A 26878-nucleotide genomic window follows, 5' to 3' on the forward strand; every position below is an offset into this window, starting at 1 on the left:
GCTCCCCACCCAAAGCAGACGCTGCTCTCGTGCTATACCTAGCATGAAAGAAGCACCTGAACAGGCCTGAGGGGACTGATCTGAAGCTCGCTCAGGCACACAGAGCATGTGTTTTTTCTCCACCAGGCTGTGCAACCCAGCTGGGTTGGGGAAACATAAGTGTGCATGTCGGTTTGGCCGGCCTAAGACAGTCAGCCAAACTGACATGCACACTTAGAAGTGCCCATCAATCCTCCTACCTGCCATAGCCAGGTCCCACCATAGACTCATCTGCTTCACAGCTCAGACATTGATAAATGAAATGGTAATAACATTGTTTTATCATCATTTTATTTATCATCTGCTGTCTCTAAACAGTGGGGCTATGCTCCTCCACCATTAAAGAGAAGCCACCCATGTAAGCCACACCTACGATACCAATAACGGCAAAAATTAACCCAACTGCTAACGTCACAAGCACTTTGTCACGCACTCACCCAGTAGACCATACAAACGAAATGCAAATTGTAACTGCTAACACCAATATTCTGATATGGATTTTTTTACTTGCTCATGCCTTGTGTCTACTCTTTCTCTCTAAAAGTGCCTAGAAACAATTTAGTACTGGAGTAATGTGGAGTGCGCTTTGCAAGCGAATAAACATATATATAAGATTACGCTTTTTGTTAAATGGTGAAAATCCGTTCAGTAGTTCCTGAGAAAATCAAAAGTAAAATCATAGATATATCCGAGGATTATACGCGTACCATTACGAGCACGAGCTGCATGCTAATTGGCTGTCAACTGGCTGTCAACACTCCAAACCAGAAAGTGTTGGCAGCCATCTTGTGCCTCGGTAGAACAGAGGCACAAGAAAACAGAAAAAGAAACGTGGAAAATGCAATAATGGGGAAGGGTAGAAACACCCTGACCCCCTAGGCCTGCTTAGGGGTCCCACATGAACCCCCAAGGCCCCCACATTTTTTTTTCTTTTTTAAATCTCGGGGTACGCTCTCTGCAACGCAGCCCCCAGGCGCATGCTGGAGGTTCCTGGTGGGCTAGTTGGACCCCAGGGACCCCCAGTATTCAAGGGGATTTAGTTCCCCCTCTGGAAACGTGCCAGGGGCTGCATTGCAGAGAGGTGTAAAGAGGCCACGCCCCTTTTTACACCTCTCTGCAACGCAGCCCCCTGGCGCATACTGGATGTTGCTGGTGAGCTAGTTGGCCCCCAGGGTCCCCAGTATTCAAGGGGATTTAGTTCCCACTCTGGAAACGAGCCAGGGTGCTGCGTTGCAGAGAGGTGTATTGAGGCCACACCCCTTTTTACACCTCTCTGCAAGGCAGCCCCCTGGTGCATACTGGAGGTTCCTGGTGGGCTAGTTGGCCCCCAAGGACCCCCAGTATTCAAGGGGATTTAGTTCTCACTCTGGAAATGCGCCAGGGGGCTGCGTTGCAGACAGGTGTAAAAATGGGCGTGGCCTCATTACACCTCTCTGCAATGCAGCCCCGTGGCGCATACTGGAGGTTCCTGGTGGGCTAGTTTACCCCCCAGGGACCCCAAGTAATCAAGGGGATTTAGTTCCCCCTCTGGAAACGCGCCAGGGGGCTGCGTTGCAGAGAGGTGTCATGAGGCCACGCCCCTTTTTACACCTCTCTGCAACGCAGCCTATGACGCATACTGGAGGTTCCTGGTGGGCTAGTTGGCCCCCAAGGACCCCCAGTATTCAAGGGGATTTAGTTCTCACTCTGGAAACGCGCCAGGGGGCTGCGTTGCAGAGAGGTGTATTGAGGCCACGCCCCTTTTTACACCTCTCTGCAAGGCAGCCCCCTGGCGCATACTGAAGTGTCTATTTTTGAAACGTACAAATATTACTTACCTGTTATCAGGAGAGACCTCAGCGCTGCATCTTTCAGCCCACTACTGATCCTGAAAAGTAATTCTAACCATACTTACAGTAACTTGAATTTCCTTTCATAGGCTAACATTGACTGGTTTCATTTAGAAATTCTCCGAAGTGTGGAGTTTTGGAACTTAAAAAATTCTTCTAAAATCAGCCGAACTACGAATTCTGATTTACTCACCTGTTATCACGAGAGACGTCAGTGCTGCATCTTTGAGCGCAGTACGGACCCTGAAAAGTAAATCTAAGTGTACTTACCAGTAACTTGTATTTCCTTCCATAGGAATCTAATGTGTGATTTTCAACAGAAAAGTTTCCAAGTGTCTATTTTTGAAACGTACAAATATTACTCTAAAACCAGCCGAACTACGATTTCCGATTTATTTACCTGTTATCAGGAGAGACCTCATTGCTGCCTCTTTCAGTCCACTACTGATCCTGAAAAGTAATTCTAACCATACTTACAGTAACATGAATTTTCTTCCATAGGCTAACATTGACTGGTTTCACTTGGATATTCTTCTAAGTGTGGAGTTTTGGAACTTTAAAAAATTCCTCTAAAATCAGTCAAACTATGAATTCCGATTTAATCACCTGTTATAAGGGAAAGACCTCCGTGCTGCATCTTTCAGCCCACTACTGATCCTGAAAAGTAATTATAACCATACTTACAGTAACTTCAATTTCCTTCCATAGTCTAACATTGACTGGTTTGGTTTCACTTGGAAATTCTTCTAAGAGTTTTGGAACTTTAAAAAATTCCTCTAAAATCAGTCAAACTACGAATTCTGATTTACTCACCTGTTATCACGAGAGACCACAGTGCTGCATCTTTCAGCCCACTACTGATCCTGAAGAGTAATTCTAACCATACTTACAGTAACTTGAATGTCCTTGCATAGGCTAACATTGACTGGTTTCACTAGGGAATTCTTCTACGTTTGGAGTTTTGGAACTCTAAAAAACTCCTCTAAAATCAGCCGAACTACGAATTCTGATTTACTCACCTGTTATCAGGAGATACCTCAGTGCTACATCATTCAGCCCACTACTGATCCTGAAAAGTAATTCTAACCATACTTACAGTAACTTGAATTTCCTTCCTTAGGCTAACAATGACTGGTTTCACTTGAAAATTCTTCCAAGTGGGGAGTTTTGGAACTTTAAAAAATTCCTCTAAAAACAGCCGAACTACGAATTCCGGTTTACTCACCTGTTATCAGGAGACCTCAGTGCTGCATCTTTCAGCCCAGTACTGATCCTAAAAAGTAATTTTAACCGTACTTGCCAGTAACTTGAATTTCCTTCTATAGGATATCATTGCCTGCTATATAAAATATATATAAATTACAAAAAATATAAAATAAAATAAAAAATAATACAATTTCAATATTTCTAAAAACATTTTTTTTCAATTCATATTAAAAATATGTAATGTAATTTAAAAAATAAAATATCTAAAAATAAATACTTTAAAACAATGTAGTAAATCAGTATAAAAAATATAACAATTAATACATTTAAAAATGATCATTTACAGAACCTTTGAAATTCACTGAAAACCCCATAGGCTTCAGCCACGTTATAGTTAGGAATTAGCATTTAAAAAACCTTAGAAATTCACTGAAAAAACCATAGGTTTCACACATGTTATAGTTAGCTGGACATTTCACTCAAACAAAACCATTGAAATTCCCCCGTTATAGTTAGTTCAGCCAACTATAACTCGCACGCCCGCAATGCACTGCTAATGACGTCACATATTACATCACTCATGACATGGTCAGTGACATCACTCATGAGATTACTGATGACATCTCAAATGACATCACTGATGACATCATCCTTGTGAAAGAGTGGCAGACCTCCTCTCATCCTAATATAACTTTTGATACACACATTCAAAAAAAGAAACTAAAATATTCAAAAAAATTGAGATACCAATACCAGTTACAACAACCTATTCAGTAATTCCAACATCTACATACACATCTGAGGTTCCGTGACAATTGTAAGTGGTGTTTTCGACTCGCACGAATATGGTCGAGTCTGGTATCTATGAACCGCAAATGACGAGTTTAGTAAGTGTGCGCAGTTTCGCTGTGCTAACTTAAACCGTTCGTTTGTTACGTGGGCTTTTCATCTGTACCCACGGGTTCCATCTTAGATACGGCATCCATTTTGTCTCTTGCCCTCAAGTAGTCAGCGAACGGACGCTGTCCGCTTCGCGACCCTGGGACTCCCAAGATATTTGCGGAAGACACATGTCCTTTGAAAGTGTCTTTATGACGAGGGGGATGCTACTGTAAGGCAGATGGCGCCGCTCGAGGCTCATCTTGCCGCACGGACTTATTGTCTCAGCCGTGCATCTCATTAGGCACGTCCCTTTGATGCCTGTATCTCGTGCTCCCGATACCTCCCCTTCTACACCCTTTCCGATCTCCCCACTGTCTCCGTCTTCCTCTGCACCTGTCTTCGTTCCTGTTTCGATCTACTTGATTGCTGATTGGAATTTGCTAATGGTGGGAAGATGGGTTTTTACAGTTGGGAACTGCCAAATGTTTCCGCACTTATGTTCCGGACCTTATGTGTTTCAAAGCGACCAAAGCGACCCCTCTGGGAGCTTGATGTGGGAACTGAGTTGTAAACCTCTGTGTTCAATGTTAGCCTATGGGTAAAAACTGTATAAAAGGAGCGATCCACATAACCAATTTGAAGCAGTCTCCCCAAGTTGCACATAGTGTGCTTGTCGTGACTTCTGTGTTCCCTGCAGTAAATAAACCTTGACTCTTTGACGCCGAAGGAAGTGTCCCGTGTCTCTGTGACTTGTACGCCGGAACAGGTTACCCACGAAGGTTTCAGGTGTTGTGCCCTGGCACCGCTGGGTCCAAAAGAACCCAGTCCTTCAGTTGGCGCCCAACGTGGGGCTGCATCAGTGGTACCGGTCCAAGCCCGACGATCGTGAGGAACTTCGTGTGAAATCTCCGAGGGAAGGTGCACCCCGCTTCATCGATCTTGTTGTCGAAATAAGTGGCCCGAAGACTTTTCCCGCGAAGATTCCCGCCTCCTAACGGCTGCGACGGACTGCTGCCCTGACTGTAGACCTGTTTTGGCGCCTGGCGTAGACCTTGGTATAGCGAGACGATAGACGGGCCTTCCTGAGGACGCCATTGATCTTTGAGTTAAGTATTTGTGGGTCGCTCCCAGAATCCTTGGTTGTAGACACTTTAGCGAGTGTCTTTGTTGTAAACACTAGTGGTTTGTTGTTGTTGTACACGCTGTGTGAGTGTTTTTGTCGGTGACACTTTGCTAGCGTAACTTTGTTGTTGTATTTGTTTGACGACTGCAGCCGCCAAAGACCGAGGGTTTTGTTCTTGCTGGGACTTGGTAAATCCCGTAACCCTTGAAGTTTGTGAAACTCGGCTAGTGTGCAAGATGCCTGGTCGCAGTACTTTGTTCAGTTGCTTTAGACCTTGTGGTGCGGATTCCCTGTTGGAGGATTCGTGTCCGATACCTCCAGTAGGAACTCCTACTTATGACTTATATAGCAAACATGGGCTAGGCCCGATTGCTTTTAACGATTATTGGATAAAATATACAAAGAAAGACGGCGATCTTCGTTGGCCACCTCACGGTAGCTTCGAAGCGTCGATCTTAGATAATTTGGAGATAAAGTTGTTCGAACGTAAATCTAGGCCGGCCATGTTTGATGCCTTTCGGTTGTGGCGCAAAGAAGCCCGACAGAAAGAGATCAGACAGAATAAACGTAGTGAGCGAGATAATGTTGCTACTATTGTGAAGAAAGCTGAGCAGTTTCAGCGTGATAAGGAGGATAAGGATAAGGAAGTGTTTGAGAGGTTGCAACGTATGACCATAGATAAATGCTATCCTGCTTTGCCTACGGAGTCGGATAAGAAGGAAGAGGCAGTTGAGGATCCTTTAATGTCCTATCTTATGAAGTCGCCACCTCCGTACGTACAGGGTACCGCAGCTTCTGTGGTCCCTGCCGTACCTGTTCTTCCACCTGTTATTCCTCCACCCGTTCCTCAACATGCACCCGCTCTTCCGACTGTTCCTGCTCCTGTGCCTGTTTCTATTCCTACTGCTCCTCCGCTTCCACATACTCCTGCTCACACTACTGCTCCTGTGTTGTTAACCCCTGTTGTTGCTAATGTTTCTACTCCTCCCCTTGTTAGCCCTGTGTCTTACTCTTGTCCCTCTACTCGTAATCGTAATTCTCCCATTGCGGCTAGCTTCTTTCAGTCGCTCGGACCTGTTTTTGGGTCTGCTGGTTCTGATGGTCCACCGCAGAGACGTAGCCAGCTTCCTGGTAATAGAGAACGCGCTGCGCTATACAATATGGCGATGAGTTGGATAGACAATCCGCAGAGAAATCCATCCCGTGTTGTTCTTGAAACATTTAGTCAATTCAACATACCGACTCAGAGATATGTGTTTGACGAAATGTGTAAACTTTTACATGATCAGATAGCGGCTGTTGCGCCTGACGAGGTGCTGACCGCCCTGTCTAATCTTCGGCTTCAGTTCGCAACTGGACTGATTGTCGACACTAATGTCCGACGTGCTATCGAGCAGTTGCTGTCTTTCCGTCTAGCTCCTATTCCTCGCGCACTGTTTGTAGAGGATCTTGAACGCCAACAAGCTGAGTCTGGCCAATATCCTATGCGTGAAGTTCCGCCGGTTTGGGTACCCGCTGATAATACTAATGCTAACGCTCCAGTGGCGGCACATTTCCAGAGAGTATGGATACATCTCCCATGGAAACGATCGGAAGTGCTTCAGGTGAAACAAACTTTGCCCGATCCTCGTAAAAATCCTGCAGGGTATTATAAGGAATTGTCGCAGCTCGTAGACGCTACGATAATGAATCTGGCCGATATTGATATGTTGTTTGGCAACGTCGTACCGCAGCCGGTATGGGCTAAAATTCGTCACCAAGATCACGCAAATGAATTAGGTGGTGATTGGGCTGCCATTACAGCGGCAGACGCTGGGCAAGCGGCTGCTACTAAACCCGATCAGCTGATCGAACTTCTTCCCCAGCGAATAATTACATTAATGAAGACGCTTATGCCAGCTATGAAGGTAAATTGGGATAAGTTGTCAGCCTGTAAGCAAAAGAAAGATGAGAGTGTTTCAGACTTCTTTACGAGGTTTGAGGAAACATTCGTTGATCATAGTGGACAGGATATGGGTACTGAGGGTGGACAAAGGCTGTTTGTGGATAAATTTGTATCGAACTTATTGCCCGACTTGTGCAATAAATTGAAGAATTCAGAAAGTGCGTGGGCCGTTTCTACCTCAGCTCAGATTCTGGCTACGGCACAATATTATGAAAATAGGGAGAAAGAAGAAAATGACCGAGTTGATAAAAAGACAAAAGAGCTGAAAACTAAAGTGTTGTTACAACAAGCATATCCGCCGCGTTCTAATCAGAATGCGCCTCAGCAGAATAGATCGCAGTCGCAATCGAATAGATCGCAATCGCGTAATGATTCCTCTTTCAACAGATCTTCGTTGGGGTACAATCAATGTGCTTATTGTAGACAGGAGGGACACATTAAATTTGATTGTCCTGCTTTGAATGATCGTAATAGTGGTAATTCGTCTAGAGGAGGCCGTGGTGGTTCGCAGAATGCATCACGTGGTAGAGGTCGTGGTGCTCAGAATGACCGCTCTGACAACTCATCAAATTCTAATAACTGTTTTGATCAACGTGGATCATCGCAAGGACGATCTGCGCAGTACAATGTAGACGATTATTACGTCGATCAGGGAACTGACGACAGTAATTACTAGGACAGCCAAAGACAAGGAGAGGGAGTGGTATCAGTTCCGGTTGATCAGAGAGGGCCTTACGTCGCAGTTGCTACATCGGGCGTCGTTGAGCCTTTTCTGTTGGACACTGGTGCAGCGAAAAGTTCCATTATGCATTCGAAACTCCCTGGCGCACCTTTGTCTGGCTTAACAAATGTATCCGTTGGATTCTCTGGCGCCCCTGTTAGCAATCCAGTTTCGCGCCCTTTGCCCCTTACAATTGGGCCTCGTGAGCTCGATGCTCCACTGATTTTGACCACTGGTTGTGGCGAAAATCTTTTGGGTCTGGATTTGCTTAAACGCTTGTATGCAACTTTGTATTGTTCTCCTGCGGGTGTAAAGCTTACGTTTGGGGAGAAAGTAGTCTCTCCCATGTATTTGTCCCTCGATAAGCTTCCACCGGAATTGGATTCTCTTCCTGCGTCTTTGTGGGCGACGGGTCCAAACGATGTGGGCCTACTTGATATCTCCCCTTATGTTGTTCAGTTGAAATCGAATGTGCGATTGCCACGTATTCCCCAATACCGTATCTCCCTTGATGGTGAACGAGCTTTGTTAGCGATCATCTATGATTTGATCGAGAAAGATGTTATTGAGGAGACTCGGGGAAACGTGTGCAACAGCCCTGTTCTGCCCATTCTTAAACGTACTGATCCTACCAAACCGCCTGTTTATCGTTTTGTTATCGATTTACGGGAGGTAAATAAAATCGTGATTCCTCAATTCCCTGTTGTGCCTGACATCACGGCGCTGCTGACTCTGATTCCAGCTACTGCTTCATGGTTTTCGGTGATTGATTTGAAAAATGCGTTTTTCAGCATCCCGATTGCCGAAGAGAGTAGGGACCTTTTCGGTTTCTCTCTTGGTGGACGTAGCTTCCGGTTCAAACGCGCTCCTCAGGGCTACTGTGAAAGTCCATCGATTTACAGTCAAGCTCTGAAGGGACAGCTAGATGCGTTTAGGTTGCCGGTTGGTGCGGCTCTAATTCAATACGTCGACGACTTATTGGTGGCTGCTGATACTCAGGACATTTGCAAAATTGCTACGGTATCGTTGCTGCAACATCTCTGTGAGTTAAATCACAAGGTGTCACCTTCTAAACTCCAATATTGTTGTCAAGAAGTAACCTATTTAGGTCACTTATTGTCAAAGGAGGGAAGGAGATTGACCCCAGAGAGAATTGCAGCAATTGCGCGAATGGCTGTGCCTCAAACCCAAAGAGATGTGCGTGCCTTTCTAGGTATCACGTCGTACTGCAGGCAGTGGATTCCAAATTTTTCATTGCTAGCGAAACCATTGGTGGCTCTTACGTGCAAGGATGTTTCAACTCCTTTACCATGGACGGAAGAATGTCAGAAAAGTTTTTCTGAACTACGTGATTCATTGTGTTCGGCTCCTGTGTTAGGTACCCCTGATTACAGCAAGCCGTTCACGTTATATGTTCACGAGAGAGAAGGCTGTGCGTTGAGCGTCTTAACGCAACCTTTTGGTGGTAAGCAACGTCCATGTGCATATTTTTCCTCGACCTTAGACCCAGTAGCTAGAGCATTGCCGAGTTGTTTGAGAGCAACTGCGGCAGCTGCGGTCTCTATCCGACAATCAGCAGGATTGGTCATGGATAATATGCTTACGGTGATGGTTCCGCATGCAGTCGATACTCTTTTGAACCGAACAAAAACTCAGCACTTGACGAGTGCGAGGTTGTCTGGGTACGAATTGACGCTTCTGGCAAGCCACATTCAGATAAAACGTTGTAATGTCCTGAATCCGGCAACTTTGTTACCAATTAGTGCAGAGTCAGATGCAGTAACAGAACATGACTGCTACTTGCGTACAGAAGAGGAAACAAAAGGTCGAGTGGACCTTAAAAACACCCCATTGGAAGACCCTGACGGCACCCTGTATGTGGATGGGTCATGTTTTAAATTGCCGAATGGTGATGTGACTACTGCTTATGCTGTTGTGACGTTGAATACTGTTGTTGAGACTGCGAGATTGAATCAGAATTCTGCCCAAGCTGCAGAACTGATCGCTCTTACTAGAGCATGTGTATTAGCAAAAGATAAACGTGTGAATGTGTACACCGATAGTCAGTATGCTTTCGGTGTAGCGCATAGCTTTGGACGATTGTGGCGAGAGCGTGGTTTCTTGACGTCACACGGCACGAAAATACAGCATGGCCAGCTTGTGAATGATCTTTTGGATGCATTGACTTTGCCTGCTCAAGTTGCAATTGTTAAGTGTAGTGCGCATTGTAAAGTAACGGATGATGTTGGTCGTGGTAACGCGTTTGCAGATGAGATTGCTAAGGAGACTGCCCGGAACCTTAGCACTCGAATGTATGTGACGAGTTCGGTTAGGTGGCCTACAGAATCAAGTATGTGTGAGAATACTATAGAGAGCGTGAAAGCAATACAGAATGAGGCCACCGACACTGAAAAGATGAAATGGAAAGAAAGTACGGGAAGGTTGGATGCGAATGGTTGCTGGATTGATTTGTCGGATCAGAAAAGATGGATGTTGCCGGATGCGTATGTACTGGCCGTTGTGACAATGGCACACGGGTTAGCACATATTAGCGCGAAAGGCATTTGCAAGTTGTTGGCTGATGTGTGGAAGAATGATGGCATTACAAAGTGTGCTGAACGACTGGTGAAGAATTGTATGGTGTGTATAATGTACAATCCTGGCAAAGGAACCCCAACTCCCCCTGGCAGTTTTGCTCCTCCTTCGTATCCCTTTGAGGTGATTCAATTGGACTTCATCCATATGGAGCGATGCAATAACCTGAAATATGTTTTGGTTGTGGTTTGCGCATTCTCCCGATGGATTGAGGCCTATCCCCTCAAAGATAATACTGCTTTGTCTACTGCAAAAATCCTACTGAAGGAATACTTTCCTCGGTACGGAATGCCTAGAGTCGTGTGGTCAGATAACGGAAGTGAGTTTGTTGGAAGTGTGATGAAGAGTGTGTGTAAGGGCCTTGGAATTAATCAGAAATTCCATAGCGCCAATCATCCCCAGTCAGCTGGATTGGTTGAAGGTTACAATGGTACCCTTAAGCTAAAACTAGCGAAGATTCAGGCTACGACTGGACTTTCGTGGCCTGACGCTTTGCCTTTAGCATTACTGTCAACTAGGGCGACTGTACACTCCCGAATAGGGCTTAGTCCCTATGAAATAGTGTTCGGCCGTCCTGCGAATGTGTGGGGGGTTCCTAGGCCAGGTATATTCGTTGATCTTGAGTATCCGATGTTGATTGACTACTTACATGACTTGACTGCTAAACTGAGGTTAATTCATCAACAGGTTTACGACGCCTTGCCGACGCAGACGGAGGGTCCAGGCCATCAGCTCCAGCCCGGTGATTGGGTAGTCACCCGTAATTTTTCGCGCAAGAAGAATCTGGACCCCCGCTTTGTTGGACCTCACCAGGTGCTCTTGGCCACGAGGACTGCCGTTCGTCTTGAGGGCCGGAAGAACTGGGTACACGCTACCCATTGTAAGCGAGTCCCTATTCCTTTGTCGGCAGACCCGTGGGTGAGGAAAGGCATTGCGTCAACAGAAGCAGAGACATTGCCGGCGTTTGTACCCTTTAGCGACGCACAACTTGTTGATGAACACTCAGCGCAGCAGAAAGCCACTGTTGGAACATTGTCAGCAAAAGACTCAAGATCAAGTCAACAAACTGATCAGCAGGACGCTGTCTCTTCAACGGATCCTTTGTTCGACGAGCAGACACGTCCCGGGAAACATCGATATTCTTTGCGTTCTCGCATTAAGGACTAATAAAATTGTTTTCTTGCTTTGCTGAAACTGATAAATGCAATATCCTCGTTTCCCCTGATCAACTTTGAACATTCGTATTGTTGAAACTTGTTTTGTATATACATTAGGCTTCTTCCTTGTATCTTTTTCCTTCCACAGCTGAATTATTGTGTTAAATAAATACATATTGTGTATTGAGGGCCGTAGGGCCGCGCGCGTACTTCCTTCTGGACAGTAGGTCTTGACGCTAGGTTAAAGGCCGTCGGTTCCTAGGAACTCCTGGGGATTGACTATTGCTGCACAGAACGAAGTGCGTCAAGAAACGTTGCGGACGGTCGTAGGGAAATGGCATTTTCGAAGCTGAACGATTTGGAAGGAGCTCAGGCGTATAGAGTCAAACTGCGGAAACTTAGTCGTACTAAATGTTTTGTATTCCAGTTGTTTGTACTGTTTTTAACTGCTTCTGCATTCTTGGCGGCTGGGGTGTACTATGCTATGTCTTACTTTTTACTTCCTACCCCTACTCCTACTCCTTACCCTAACATTACTTCTACTGCTTCTCCTCATTCCTTTCACATTTTACCGGAACACGAACAGGCTAGACGTGTAGAATTCCGCAACAATTCCTTTATCCAGCTCCTCCATCAGCATCAGTTAGTGGTTAATACTACTAATTGTTGGGTGTGTGGGTTGATGCCACATACTACGGGTAAGGGAATTCCATATCTGGTGTTACCGTATAGTTCCCAAGGGTCAGCTCGAGCATACCAAACAATGCTTCGAAGCGCACTAGGTTTCCAACCCTCTCCAGAACGTTCCCCCAAACCGGGTCCTACCTCGTGGCAGTGGGTGGTATCGATGATAATACAGGATTTGGAAGATGAGATCTATGATGCTTTTCTCATCCCTAAGGCAGAGGTACAAGCCTATAGGGCACCGGATAGAGGGGAATATACTACGTTCATTAATGAAATGCAGCTTAAAAGCTCGCCTCCGATATGGGTCGTACCCCACACTGGTAATCTTTGTATCGTGGGTCGTGGTTCACGAGCCTCACTTGGAGTAAGTGCTTGCACTGAAAGTTACGTTCTGTCAATGTCCCCGATCCCTGTGCTTCTGGCTGCCAAGGGTACGTACTTCATCTGTCATGATCGTGCACATACATGGTTGCCCTCAGACTTCATGGGCTCATGTTTCGTTGCAAATCTGTTGCCTCCGACGTTCACTGTAGATGCCGATTATCATAAGACTAGAGTTGTACGAGGCGTAATTAGCGAAGAGGATACTGCCGGTCAAGAGGCAGGAGACTTTTTCAAGGGTTTCCTCCCGTTTTGGGGACCTATGGTTAATAGTAGGAACCTGAGACATTTGACTCGAGTGGTAGAATCGACAGCTAATGTTACCGCCAGTGCCCTTGGTAATATCACCACAGAACTTCAGGCGGAGAGACTTATGACATTACAAAACCGTATGGTTTTAGATGTCGTCTTGGCAGATCGTGGTGGGGTATGTAAGGTGATCCATTCGAGCTGTTGCATTTTCATACCTGATAATGCTCCTACTGTCTATCAAGCCATCTCGAAGTTGCATAAGATCTCCGAATCCATACACGTGGATGTAGGGGATTGGACGCTACTCGGTTGGTTTTGGGGCCTGATGTCAACTTGGGGTTGGAAGATTCTGACGATCATCGGGGTTGTGGTAGTGTTCCTGTTCACGTGTTGCCTTTGTGTGCAGTGTGGTCCTGCCTTATGTGGCCTCTGTGCTACAACGTGTATGAGACAACCACCTGTTACCAAGGGGACTCGGTTGGACAAGGCTATGCTACAACGACATCTTGATGGTCTGATGAATATCGAATATGATTCCGACTAGTGCTTGCCTACATGAGGGCAAAAGGAGCGTCTGAGGTTCCGTGACAATTGTAAGTGGTGTTTTCGACTCGCACGAATATGGTCGAGTCTGGTATCTATGAACCGCAAATGACGAGTTTAGTAAGTGTGCGCAGTTTCGCTGTGCTAACTTAAACCGTTCGTTTGTTACGTGGGCTTTTCATCTGTACCCACGGGTTCCATCTTAGATACGGCATCCATTTTGTCTCTTGCCCTCAAGTAGTCAGCGAACGGACGCTGTCCGCTTCGCGACCCTGGGACTCCCAAGATATTTGCGGAAGACACATGTCCTTTGAAAGTGTCTTTATGACGAGGGGGATGCTACTGTAAGGCAGATGGCGCCGCTCGAGGCTCATCTTGCCGCACGGACTTATTGTCTCAGCCGTGCATCTCATTAGGCACGTCCCTTTGATGCCTGTATCTCGTGCTCCCGATACCTCCCCTTCTACACCCTTTCCGATCTCCCCACTGTCTCCGTCTTCCTCTGCACCTGTCTTCGTTCCTGTTTCGATCTACTTGATTGCTGATTGGAATTTGCTAATGGTGGGAAGATGGGTTTTTACAGTTGGGAACTGCCAAATGTTTCCGCACTTATGTTCCGGACCTTATGTGTTTCAAAGCGACCAAAGCGACCCCTCTGGGAGCTTGATGTGGGAACTGAGTTGTAAACCTCTGTGTTCAATGTTAGCCTATGGGTAAAAACTGTATAAAAGGAGCGATCCACATAACCAATTTGAAGCAGTCTCCCCAAGTTGCACATAGTGTGCTTGTCGTGACTTCTGTGTTCCCTGCAGTAAATAAACCTTGACTCTTTGACGCCGAAGGAAGTGTCCCGTGTCTCTGTGACTTGTACGCCGGAACAGGTTACCCACGAAGGTTTCAGGTGTTGTGCCCTGGCACCGCTGGGTCCAAAAGAACCCAGTCCTTCACATCCACTCATTCACCAACAGTTCTATATAGTCACTCATACATGTACTCACTCATCATATGTACTCATACACCTATACACCCTGTTACACACCAATACTCATCAATAGAGTTACTCACACACATACTCACACAAGCAAATAAACTATCAAACATCCATTTACTTGCATATACAGCTATACACACATCACTACACTTACTTCTACAGAAACGTACACATATTTACTCTCTTAAACAATCACTTATAGAAACACATACTTATTTATACAGGAACTCTTCCAATCTCTCACTCTCACGTATACTCCCTTATATACATCAATACTCACGTATACTAATATAAAACATATGTAGTTACTCATAAAGATACTATTGAGACAGTCATTCACTCACTAACACACCCATACACACACTCATCCACTGATACAGTCCTGCACATATGATGTCTTCAAAACACATACAAACAGTGAGTCAGTCATTCATGCATCTGTGCACTAAGTAATACCCCCCACCAAACTATACAGACACTCATTCTGATACTCAAAAAAACAACTAATAACCCATATAGACACTCATGCAGCTTCTCACCAACCCATGCAGCCACTTATACACAAAGTGAGACATTGATACATATATTTACATATTTAAACATTACTCTCTAATACATGTATTCACTAAGATATACTTAATAAGTCAGTTATACGATCAATTTTACAAACAAAACATCCATTTAGACACTTATTTACCCATTTATTCTTCCATTGACCTTTAGATATACATATATAAAAAATATTTATTTTTCAGAAAGACACACATTCAGTGGATGATGTCATCAGTGATGTCATGAGTGATGTCATTTGAGATGTCATCAGTGATGTCATCAGTGATGTCACTGACAATGTCATGAGTGATGTAATATGTGACATCATCAGCAGTTTATTGCGGGCGCGCAAGTTATAGTTAGCTGAACTAACTATAACAGGGGAATTTCAATGGTTTTGTATGAGTGAAATGTCCCGCTAACTATAACGTGTGAAACCTATGGTTTTTTCAGTGAATTTCTAAGTTTTTTTAAATGCTAATTCCTGTCTATAACGTGGCTGAAACCTAAGGTTTTTTCAGTGAATATATTACCTACTGGCGGTCGCCAGTAGGTATATTTAGTTAGGACCTAGTTACCATAGGAAATTCCGAACATTCTATTGGGAATAACTTTGGCGCTGATTGAGGGATCTGCCTGTAATTTTCCTTAAGTTTGCCTCGCTGCGCTCTGCTCTTTCCCTGAAGGTTTCGGGGGGATTCGTCAAGCGGGGGCCGAGAAAAAAGGGGGGTCCCAAAACGTGTTTTTCCCATGTTAATTTCCATAGGGACATTCTGACAAAGCTACAGCTCGAACGGCTTAACAGAATTACACCAGATTTGGCAAAATGGTAGGGACTGGCTTGCAGCAGTGCCTTTTGTATGTTTGGTGTAAATCCCTCCAGTAGTTCTTGAGAAAATGGAATTTGAAATTTTTCAAATGGCATTTTCTATGGGACCTTTAGACACGGCTACAGCCCGAACGGCTGAACGGAATTACACCAAACTTGGCAAAATGGTAGGGACAGGTATGCAGTAGTGCCTTTTCTATATTGGGTGAAAATCCCTCCAGTAGTTGTTGATAAAATTGATTTGAGCAAATTATATATCTATATGCACTCAACATTCTATTGGGAATAACTTTGGTGCTGATTGAGGAATCTGTGTGTAATTTTCCAGAATTTTGGCCAGCTCCGCTCCGCTCCTTCCCTGAAAGTTTTGGGGGGATTCGTCAAGCGGGGGTCGAAAGGGGGGTCCCAAATCGTGTTTTCCCCATGTTAATTTCCATAGGGACCTTTAGACATGGCTACAGCCCGATCGGCTGAATGGAATTACACCAAACTTGGCAAAATGGTAGGGCCTGGTATGCAGATGTGCCTTTGCTATGTTTGGTGAAAATCCCTCCAGTAGTTCTTGAGAAAATTGAATTTGAAATCTTTCAAATGGCATTTTCTATGGGCTCTTTAGACACGGCTACAGCCCGAACGGCTGACCGGAATTACACCAAACTTGGCAAAATGGTAGGGACAGGTATGCAGTAGTGCCTTTTCTATATTTGGTGAAAATCCCTCCAGTAGTTGTTGAGAAAATTGAATTTGAGCAAATTATATATCTATATGCGCTCACCGTACGCGTACGTGCGCGTACCTTTACGTGCGCGAGCGAGTTTCTGATTGGCTGGCAGTCGACTGTCAACATTCCAAACTGTCCAAACCAGGAAGTGTTGGCCACAATCTTGTTTTTCAGGAGAACTGAGGCACAAGAGAGCCCAAAACAAGAGTGGAAAACACGAAAAGAGGGCAGGGTAGAGACCCCCCAACCCTCTACCCCTTCTCAGGGGGTCCCAAAAGGACCCCCAAGGGCAAAAAAAAAGAAATCGCGGGGATGTCATCAGTGATGTCATTTGAGATGTCATCAGTGATGTCATCAGTGATGCCACTGACCATGTCATAAATGATGTAATATGTGACAGCATCAGCAGTGGATTGCGGGTGCGCGAAATATAGTTAGTACAACTAACTATATAGGAGCAATTTCAATGTTTTTTTAAATGCTAATTCCTAACTATATAAGGCCTGAAACCTATGGTTTTTTAAGTGAATTTGCAAGGTTTTTAAAATGCTAACTCGTAACTATATAAGGCCTGAAACCTATGTTTTTTTAAGTGAATATATATATATATATACACACATAATATATATATATATATATATATATATATATATATATATATATATATATATATATATATATATATATATATATATATATATATATATATATATATATACACATCCTTTCCCAAAGAATTAGCAGCACTCAGTAGTTCCCAAAATCCGTTTTTATTTTCAAACCAGCGCTATCACACCAACGCGTTTCAACCACACAGGGTCATTTTCACGGTGAATTGTTTTTTTTTGTTTACATTTTATACTCTTATACTCTCGCCATCCTCTGCACATAATGATGCATGATGGGAGTTGAAGTTTCTGTTTGAAAAACATATCATTATTAAACATCTTAATGTTTTCTTAGCTCTTGCCGAAGGCATGATATTTACATAGGCATTGTTAGTATACGATAATTAATAAAAGATTATTGAGATGTGGCTCACTTTGTCCGACAGGTTTAGGTGCATGGAAATTAATTGATAATAAATTACTCTGGGTTCATGATTGATTACAATGAATTACAAAGAGTGCAGAGGGAACATTGATTCTGCATTATATATTGTATAATGTCTCATAATGCATTTTAAAGCATTTAAAAGCAAGTTAAGTTGATTTTTGAGAGCTTGCTTATAATTAGTTATATTGTTCACTTCACAATATTGTACACCTGGTTATAGTACCCTTTTATATGCTAAACATGATCTAAGTGGATATTCTTACACCTGACCATTCAATTGCTCGTTTAAGGTCAGTACAGTACATTCCTTGCAACATGAAATGTTTGAACTTTATATGGTTAGTACCTGTAACTTGCATGATATGAATAAAAACAAATCAACAAGTAGTTTGCTATTTGAATTATATACACTATGAAATAGATCAGTTCCCCAATGTTTTCTTTTTATAAATGCACAAAAAGTTCTTCGTCCATATTAAGATCTGTCGGGTCTTGGTTTCGAGTCTGATGATATACCGCAACTCCATCTATCTCAATTTTTTTGTTCGGTCACCTACACGTTCATTCGGTCGCACTGTGTCCATGCCAAAATATCTCATGGATTTTCAATTAGCGTTCTGACATTGATTCATATGTCTTGCTGTCGCATTATTGGTGTCTTTATTCTTGACGGCGCGTGGGGTTAGCTCCATGGTACTTATATGTATGGTATACTGATTTTTTTTGGTATTTATGTTAATGTAATGTTTCGAATTTTGATATGTATAGATATATGATTACAATAAATATTTTTTTAAATAAAGTTTAGGATGTAGGTTTCGATGTCTCTTTGCAAGTTTGATTAATTTTTATCAACATATACATACACATTAAGACTCTGCGTAACTTGGTAAGCATCCTAGGAGTATGGCGATGTACTCCGCCAATTAATACCTTACAGTCAGTTTGCTTTGGTTTTTGGTAATTGCTCTTGATTCCCTGTTTTCTCTGCCTCAGCAGTCCCTTATGTTGTGCTATTTACTAACACTACTCTGGGCCTGTTCATGAAATATTCTCAGCCACCAAAGCACTGAGCCTGCGCAGTTAGGAAGGTGACACTTGTTCTTTCGCACAAGCGAAACAGCACTGACAGCAGCATGACACCTCGTTCGACTCTGACCCCACAGACGAAGCTCGTTACCCGCCGTCACGTTCACCTCATCCTGCTCCTCACAGGTTGTCACCCAACTCACATGCTGGAGTGGGTATGTGCCTGTCAGGCCTCTGAACAGAACAGCCAGACACCCCAAATCTAAGATCGACAAGGCGTTCATAAAAGAGCACATTCCTCTAGCAATAATATGGTAGCTCTCAATTTCAAGGCAACTATACAATAAGAAAATGCTGAACTCAAGAACGAAAGAGGGGTCTTATTAACTACCCCCTCTTGATTATCGATGTAACAGACATCAATAACTGGGGGGTGGGGAGGGTTAACTTCCTTTTGGTACTGAAAAGGCACAAGGTGAGTCATATCTGAGTCTGAGTCACAAGATGGATGCTAGCACTTCCTGGTTGAAGTGCTGGCAGCCAATCAGATCTCATAATGAGATCTATGCTTCGGCTCTGCCCAGATGTACACATTTCCTTTTCCTTCAATAACTCCAAAACTACTGAACGGATTCACTCAAAATTACAAAAAGGGCTCTTTCTGGACCAAGATCTAACTTTCTGCCAAATTTGGTGTAATTCTGTTTAGCGGTTCGGGCTGTTGTCGTGTCTAAAATCCCTATAGGAAATTGAATGGGAAAGGCACATTTTTTACTCCCCCCTTTTCTCAACCACCGCTTGACAGACCACCCGAAAGTTTTCCATGGAGAACTAGACAAAGTAGTAGACTTTTTAGGGAAAATTTTGTGAACATTCGTCAAACTACGCCAAATTTATTGGCAGACCAAAAACGCTTTTCCTATAGAAACTAGGTCCTAACTATAGCTATCTACTGGTGACTGCCAGTAGGTAATATACATATACATATATATTAGAGGACTTGGTAACAGTAATATAATTTAAAAACAAAAAATAAATTACATACGAAAGTAGATAAGGAAAAAGTGCAAGCAATAAGATGGTGACAATTAAATCATAGAAAAATTGGCTTACCAACAGAATGACTAGGAAATGATAAACAGGGAAAAAGCACCTAGTAAAAGATTGGAATTTTGGAATATTTGGGAACAGTATTGGATGGGAAATGTGCTATAAATCCTGTGTTTTAAGACCCGACGAAGTCTAACTATTAGGCAAATGGGAGATGTTGGTACAGATTTCGACTCCTTACAAAAGGATGCCTGATGGTCAATGGGATACACCCACATGAGAAATGGAGATAACTCTAGTGTGTCTGGGAAGGGCTGCAGCAGAAATAGTGTGGAAGAAGGGGCTCCCCTAGCGCGGTAAATCTTGTCAAAGATACTCTATTCAAATATTGCGCGATGAGGACTTTAAACAGCTTTAAAAAGCTGAAAGGAACTGTGAGATGAACAAACAGGATGCAAGGAAATGGCATGTTCTTGTACAAAACTATGGTCTGGTTAATGGCCAGGGAGCTCTAAGTAGCGTCTCCACTGGCGTGTTCTGGATTTAGTCAAATATAACGGAATCCCTGTTGAACGCGTTATCAGGGGACCCTAGATCACAGCTAGGCGCAGCTTTCTTTCATTATTTAAAATGTTAACACAATCATTGGAGTTAAAAAGATATTTTGTATCTCTTCACAATTAATTGCCTCTGAATCTTGGTTTTGCCCTTACCAAAACACTGTTCATCCACAAGGGACAGAAGTTGTGTTGTTAAGTCAAGAATTGGCCTACCATACTCACCAGAATTGTTAATGTTAGGGCGTAAGTGCGGTTGGGGGAGCCCTGTCGTCAATCAGTGTATGCACTCTTCACCCAACAGAAACTAAATTTAACAGCTAAAAGTCCATCCGTGGTGTTCATTCCCCTGAGCAGAATTGGCACGCTGACATTTTATAATCGCCACCAGATTTATAAAACATTTTTACTTTTCTAGACCAGGAGCTCCATAGAGTTCTGTACACAATGTTCTTAACCCTTACAAATACATGAATCTCGATTACATTGTACCTCTGTCTATTAATTGAAACCTACCCACAAGTGTGACAAAACAATGTTTCTCAGTACTGATTTGAATCACCTTAATGCTGGCCTAGAACAACCCTGGATCCTATGACTGCCTACTCAAGATGGTAAGTCTATGCCTTCTTACAATCCTGGTCTACTCTCAAGCATGTGTCTCCACCTTACCAAGCCTCTATGGATCTCAGTTCTAACACATCCAAACCAACAAACTCTGCTGAGATCTTGTGGCAGTCAATCTTCCCCACCTCACCCACAAAAAGCTTATTTTAACCTCCAGAGCCAGATGAGTTATCCCTTACCAGAGATGACCTCGAGCAGCAGCATGAGCTTGAGCCCATTTCGGAAGTCCTCCTCAATGTTCTCAATCTGGGTCCCAGCTTTCCTCAAGTGGGAGTTACACCAGGCAGTGAAGGTCTGCAAAGAGAACAGAGACACAGTGAAAAGAAGAAAAAAGAAATGTCCTGCTTCGCTGTTTGAGAGAATAGTGCACAGTTGCCAGCTATTCTGTAACTTTTTGGTGGTAAAGTGTGAGCGCTGCTAGCATCGCAGCTGCATGTGCTATCTCTGCTGTCTGAAAAACACTGCATTTGTCTGTGGTGTAAATGTTCTGTAAGTGAGGGGAAATGACCTGATGCTGTCAGTGCTGTACTTGATCTGTGTGTGAGGATCACTCATAGACACCTGTCACCCAACATGCACAGGCTCTATGTCTAGGAGGGAAACTGCACTGCAGCTGTCATACTGTGCGGAAAAGTTGAGCTGCTGCTGTCTATCTCTGTATTGTGCATGAAGGAAGCTTGCCCTGTTAGTGGTTGTCACACCACCTCAACACAACTGGAGGGAGGAGGTAAGCCGTCCTTAAACTGTTTTTAGGGAGGGGTAGTCATCTTCCTAGCACGAAGCGCGGGGACACGCCGTCGGCGTCACCATGCGCTCTACAAATCTCCCTATTATTATTATTATTAAGCAGAGGGAGGTGTCCTCATGTGAGCTGTTCACTTGTGTCACATTGTGCCTTGGGCCCTCCCACCATTGCTCTCAGCCTGTGCATGCTATGCCCCTGCATGAGCTGTTAATGTGGCATCAGAGAAAGCATGCAACCCCCTGGTGCCTGCACTGTATCTCTGAGAAGAGCTGGCCTGTGGAAGAGGAGTCTTGGATGAGGAGAAGTTCTTTTGAAATCTTAATTGTCTCAAAATTGATCTGCCCTTTAGTTATCCCTTAACCCCTTGGCTGCGGGGCATATTACCCTGCCGTGCTGGGGGGGGCCGCACTGCTCAGTTCGTCATGAGTCACGGTGGTCGTGTGCTCATGACGAGCTGAGCTCGTCATGACCACACCCGTTTCATTAGAACGTTTGCACAGCAGGGGAATTTGCCCAGCGTGCGAGCGTCTAACGGTCATGACGAGCTCAACTCGTCATGAGCACACGAGAACCGTGGCTTATGACGAGCTGAGCTGTCATGAGCATGGGAGGGGTTAATTGCATTTCTCGCCTCAACAAGGTGTGCATGTACTATATTGGACTTCAAACTGAACATTTGTACCCTGACTAAACTACAAAATTACTGGCGGAAACAATAAGACTTGCACGTGACAGAAGAGAGTAACTCATTTTGTTTTTAATAATAATAACGTCACTTATAGCTTACCGTTATCCAAGACGCTTAAGACAAACGGTTTTTGCATGTAATTCATATTACCAAAACTAAAACAACACTCACATAAATAAACTTTCAAGGATGAATGACTGAGTTGGCCATGCCAGGATTTAAACCTGTGACCTACAGGTCACTCACAGATATCAGTTATTAAAACATATTGCATATTTTCAATGCCAACATATAACGCATAAGGGACATAAGTAACACAATATGAGATGTAGGAACAACACATTTCTATGTAGGTAACTGCATATAATACACCCATTGGAATACAAAAAATATGAGACTACTGTTTGTTGCTTCCAATATAAGACATTGTGAACGTGGAGTTCAAACCCCGGCTACCCACCGCTCTGACGTCAGAGCAATGAACACCGGACCCCATTCCATAGTTCAGCTTCAGCTGGAGATCTGAGAGAGCACTTCACAGTTTCTGCTTCCCCCGCCCCTCGGGTCTCCACATACCCGAGGGGTGACGAAGTGTCAACTGCTGCCCCTATGACATGAGATTAAAGATGGCCCTGACAAGCCAGCTCTCAGAGAGTCTGACTTCCAGCTCTGATTGAAAGCAGAGTATCTGGCCATGGTTTCAGGGAGTGAATGCATGCAGGTTGTGGTAGGGTAGTGGGATGCCTGCCTGCCACCATTTTACGTGTGCTTTTTTTAGGTCTTGAAGACCTGCGTTGCAGCGCGCATGCGCTGCTCGCTCTGCGAGGCTTATTGTGATCAAGGAGATTTCAGAAGGGGACTAGAAGCCCCTCCCATCATTCTGTATGGCTTGCGTTACCGTTTAGGGTAACCGCTGACTTCCCATTGCAAACAAGGCTTTTTTGTAACCACCCTGTCTCCTTCTCGGACGGCCCGTCCGGACTGGATCTTTTGCTTGCGGCGTGACATGGTCTCCTTCATTAGCTAGTAGGCACTCTTTTTTTTCATTCTACTTTGGCAATGGCAACAGCTTGTTTTATAAAGTGTATATGGCGGACGCGCAACTTTATTATTACATGTGCCGTGAAAATGCAGTGCTTTATATGAGCACCAGTTCTCTAGCTATAGAGTGGCCTCTTTTTTTACTACCACGGATCTCTTGAATGTGGAAGGGAAATAAAATACACTCTGCGAGGAAAGAAGAAAGACGCAGCTGCTAGAGATATTTTATTGCTGCGCATTGTTGGGCGAAGGACTTGAATGACTGATGGCCACATGGGGGAGACTTTAGAATAAAAGAGACACTCACTCTCTACACTCGATCAAGCACTATGGATGCGCTGCAGCTGGTTTTTGGAGTTGTCTGCCTCTTCGCGTGTGGACCCAGGGAGGCAGTGCAAGGAGGTAAGAGGCTAAAACTTCTGTCCCAGAGCTGTGTGGACTCTGTGCCATGATCTGTTTAGAATCAATGCACCGGCCAGCCGGTGCAGTGCTAACTGTGTTCAGCACCCGGAACCGAAAGAAAAGCGCACACAGTTCAGTACACAGCACCCTCTTTCCTCTAATCACAAACTACATTTTGTCTTTGGAAGCAGAGGCGGTCTCTGGGCTGCTCTTGCCCGTCGCATCTGGACTAAATCAAAGGTTTAAAAATACTACAAAGCCATTGCATTACATTTTCCTCTCCCTTGATTTCTCTGTTCCTTTCTCCACTCCGCGTCTGCTCGTGTTTTGAAGCAGAAGGCTCCACACAAGCCCCCCTCCCAAACCCCACCCTTGTGAGAAGCATCAATCAGGCACGGTTGGAATAGGGCTGAGAAGCGCAATTAATCCCCATTTTCCCAGGAAATCTGTTTGTGATCGAAACGTGTATCTAGTGAGAGGAGGTGTTTGGGATGATTGGGGGTGTTGTGCGGATCGGGAGTCTATTACATGGCTGTTTTGGAAGGTTTATTCTCTAATCTGAAGCCTAGAAGGGAGGCGATTGGTGGTGTTATCAGAAAAGAAAGTATGTGTTTAAAGATGTTTGAGTTTCTTTGTAAAGCAAAAGAGTTATTTTTGTGAGTGCACACCTTCCCTTCTCTGTTTAATCAAATCTTGTCTTTCTTTATTTGTCTTGGCGTGCATAACAGCTCCGTGTCCGTCCCATAGTCACGGCTTGTTTCGATAAAGATAGTTTCTTTGTATGCATGTGTGTGTTTATTGCTGAACATGTCTCTTTCTGTGTACTGTACTAGTGCCTGTTTATGTGAGTGCATTTGTTTCTGCCTATTCGGGCGATAATGTCGTATTTCAGTTTTTTAATTTACGCTTTTTTGTGTTAGCGCGTCTATATTGGCGTGTGCTTTAACGTGTGGTTCTACTTCCATGTCCTAGTTTGTGTTTATGTATCTCTATATGTCTCATATATAATATATATGGGTGGGTGTGCTGGGAGTCTGCTTCTGTCTGTTCTTGGCCTTTTTTTGTGTCTGTTTCTATGTTTGGTGTTTAGGTCTATTGCATAAGCATGTTTGCGTGGCTACTTATGTGGATCTGTTACTCTGCGATCATGTGTGTTCTGTGTGCATATTTCTGTTTATAATTCTGTGCCTCTTTCTGTGTCTGTTGATGCTTGTCGGTTTCTCTGCGTTTTGTGGGTATGCTTGTTTCTGTGTGGGTTTTGTGCGTGAGTGTTTTAACTTTCAGTGAGTGCTTCTATAGACCTATTCTTTTTCTGTTTGTGTTTGTTTCCGGTTTTCTGTTTCTTTTTATTCACTGTGTTTCTGTGCCTGAGAGCTGCATCCCTCGGGAAAGTGAGGCCATGCATATACATTCTAAAAAAGATCAAATAAACACAGAGCAGCCGCAAACAGGCAAGGCTTCCTGTAAAGTGGTGCGGAAACTTTTATGCGTGGAACTGTTCAGGCGCTGCAAGAGCAAAGGCGCAGGAGAGCTGGCGAGCGATGTTAAGATAATGGGGGAGATTGATCAAGGTGGTTAAACAAAATTTTGTGCACCCTTGTAAAATCATACTCTAATAACCATAACTTGTATTAATGAAACGTCGTGCAAGAATAACCAACATAGAATAAGAAATGCATCTACACAATTACACGTGGGAAATTAATCTTGCTTGTGTTGCAATCATAATTAACTAAGTATGTAATTTTGTCATGTTAAAACTAATAAGCAGCTTTTTAAATTAATGGAATGCAGCCTATATGTGCTTTTGTTTGTGTGTCTTTGTGCAAAAACGTGAAGATAAAGTGAGTATATTGCGCTTAAATGTAGATATTTTGCTAGGTAAATACTAATTGGGAAAACCTTAGTAAGGGGGGAGGTAAACAGAAGGGTTAAACGACTTAAATGAATGCTTATTTGTGTTTGTTTCTATGATAGTTCCCATTATTGTATCGTGAGGCCTAAGAGAAAATGGAGTCACTCGTTTACTGTGGCCACAAAAGTAAAACGCATGCGCAAGAATTGAATGTGAGCAGCTTGAGCCCGGACTGAGTCAAGTTCAAGGTTGTTCTGGACTGGAAGTGCAAATGCCTGCCAAGTGATGAGCACAGTGGTACAGAACGTGGGAAAGTTATAGGACGTTGCGAATAGGGAACCGGACTAGGCTGGACATGGGGTAAAACAATGGACCCCTTAGAAAAAGTGCGGACTGAAGGAAATCTAAGTTCGGATGACGAGATGCTGCTTGTCCACCCCAAAACTGTCCAATCAGAACTCACATTTAAGTCGAAAGATACAATTTTAGTTAGATAGAACTAGTGAAAAAGGTATAAAAAGTGCAGATTTTAAGGAAGGGGCTTCGCTTCCTTCCATTTCTTCATGAGATGCTGCCGGACTGACGATTTTTCCTGAGATGTAAGAGATCTGCCTAACTCTGTTTTTCTTTTACAGGGAAATGCACTTTGTCTGAGACTTTAGCTAGGGATGTTAGGAGAATAGATGAAGGGTTTGGGAACTATCTGTCCTTTGCTAATATTTGATCTATTCAAATAATGAAAATGTTTATTCTTGAAGTTTTCTAAAATAAATGGTTTAACTGTCCTAAATCTGAATCTTTATATGTTAAATGTTGAATTTTCTGAATGAATAAATAAAAGTAAATATTAGACATGCTGAATTGCTATTAAAAAAATTAGATAAATAGAGAATCAAGCTGGTCTTGAGTTTTCCTACGCCTAATTTTCTTACTAGCAGATCTATCGATCTCAATGGTGGTGTGTAAAATAAAATGTCTTATTTTATAAAACCATGGTAAAAATATCTAAAACTGCAGGTGTAAATAGTGTAAATATGCAATTTAGTTTTTAGATACACCACTACGATACAGCAGCTTTTCCTTTGATTTTCACCAATCCATGAAGTAAAGAATAAGTGTTTAAGAGTGATTCGCAGTGTTATGGGCCCCACTGTTTGAGAGTATGTTAGAAATTATACTTCAGGGAGAGGAGACATGTCTTTAGAAATTATTTCCGGAGGAGCGCTTCATCAGGGGCGGAGGGCGCCACATGGAAAACGCTTAGGAGAAGCTGGCCGCAGGCATTTCTAAAGGACTTTACTGCAACCCTTTACCCCAGCAGCAGCCTGCCCCTTCTCTAAAGCAGGTAGCAACCCTGGTGAAGGGCCACAACCGG

At 43.7% G+C, this 26878-nt stretch overlaps 1 protein-coding gene across 1 annotated transcript in view; it reads right to left on the reverse strand.

The window, feature by feature from the left end:
• The window catches only part of ACTN3 (actinin alpha 3), a 209158-nt gene that overhangs the window by 115282 nt on the left and 66998 nt on the right, over positions 1–26878 (reverse strand). Inside the window, exon 2 of the mRNA XM_086938553.1 lies at positions 20952–21066. Within this exon, the coding sequence (XP_086794679.1) occupies positions 20952–21066 (115 nt within the window). The remainder of the gene's footprint in view (positions 1–20951; positions 21067–26878) is intronic.

Source organism: Lissotriton vulgaris, chromosome 9 (assembly GCF_964263255.1).
Source record: "Lissotriton vulgaris chromosome 9, aLisVul1.2, whole genome shotgun sequence".
In the NCBI taxonomy this organism is placed as follows: Eukaryota; Metazoa; Chordata; class Amphibia; order Caudata; family Salamandridae; genus Lissotriton; species Lissotriton vulgaris.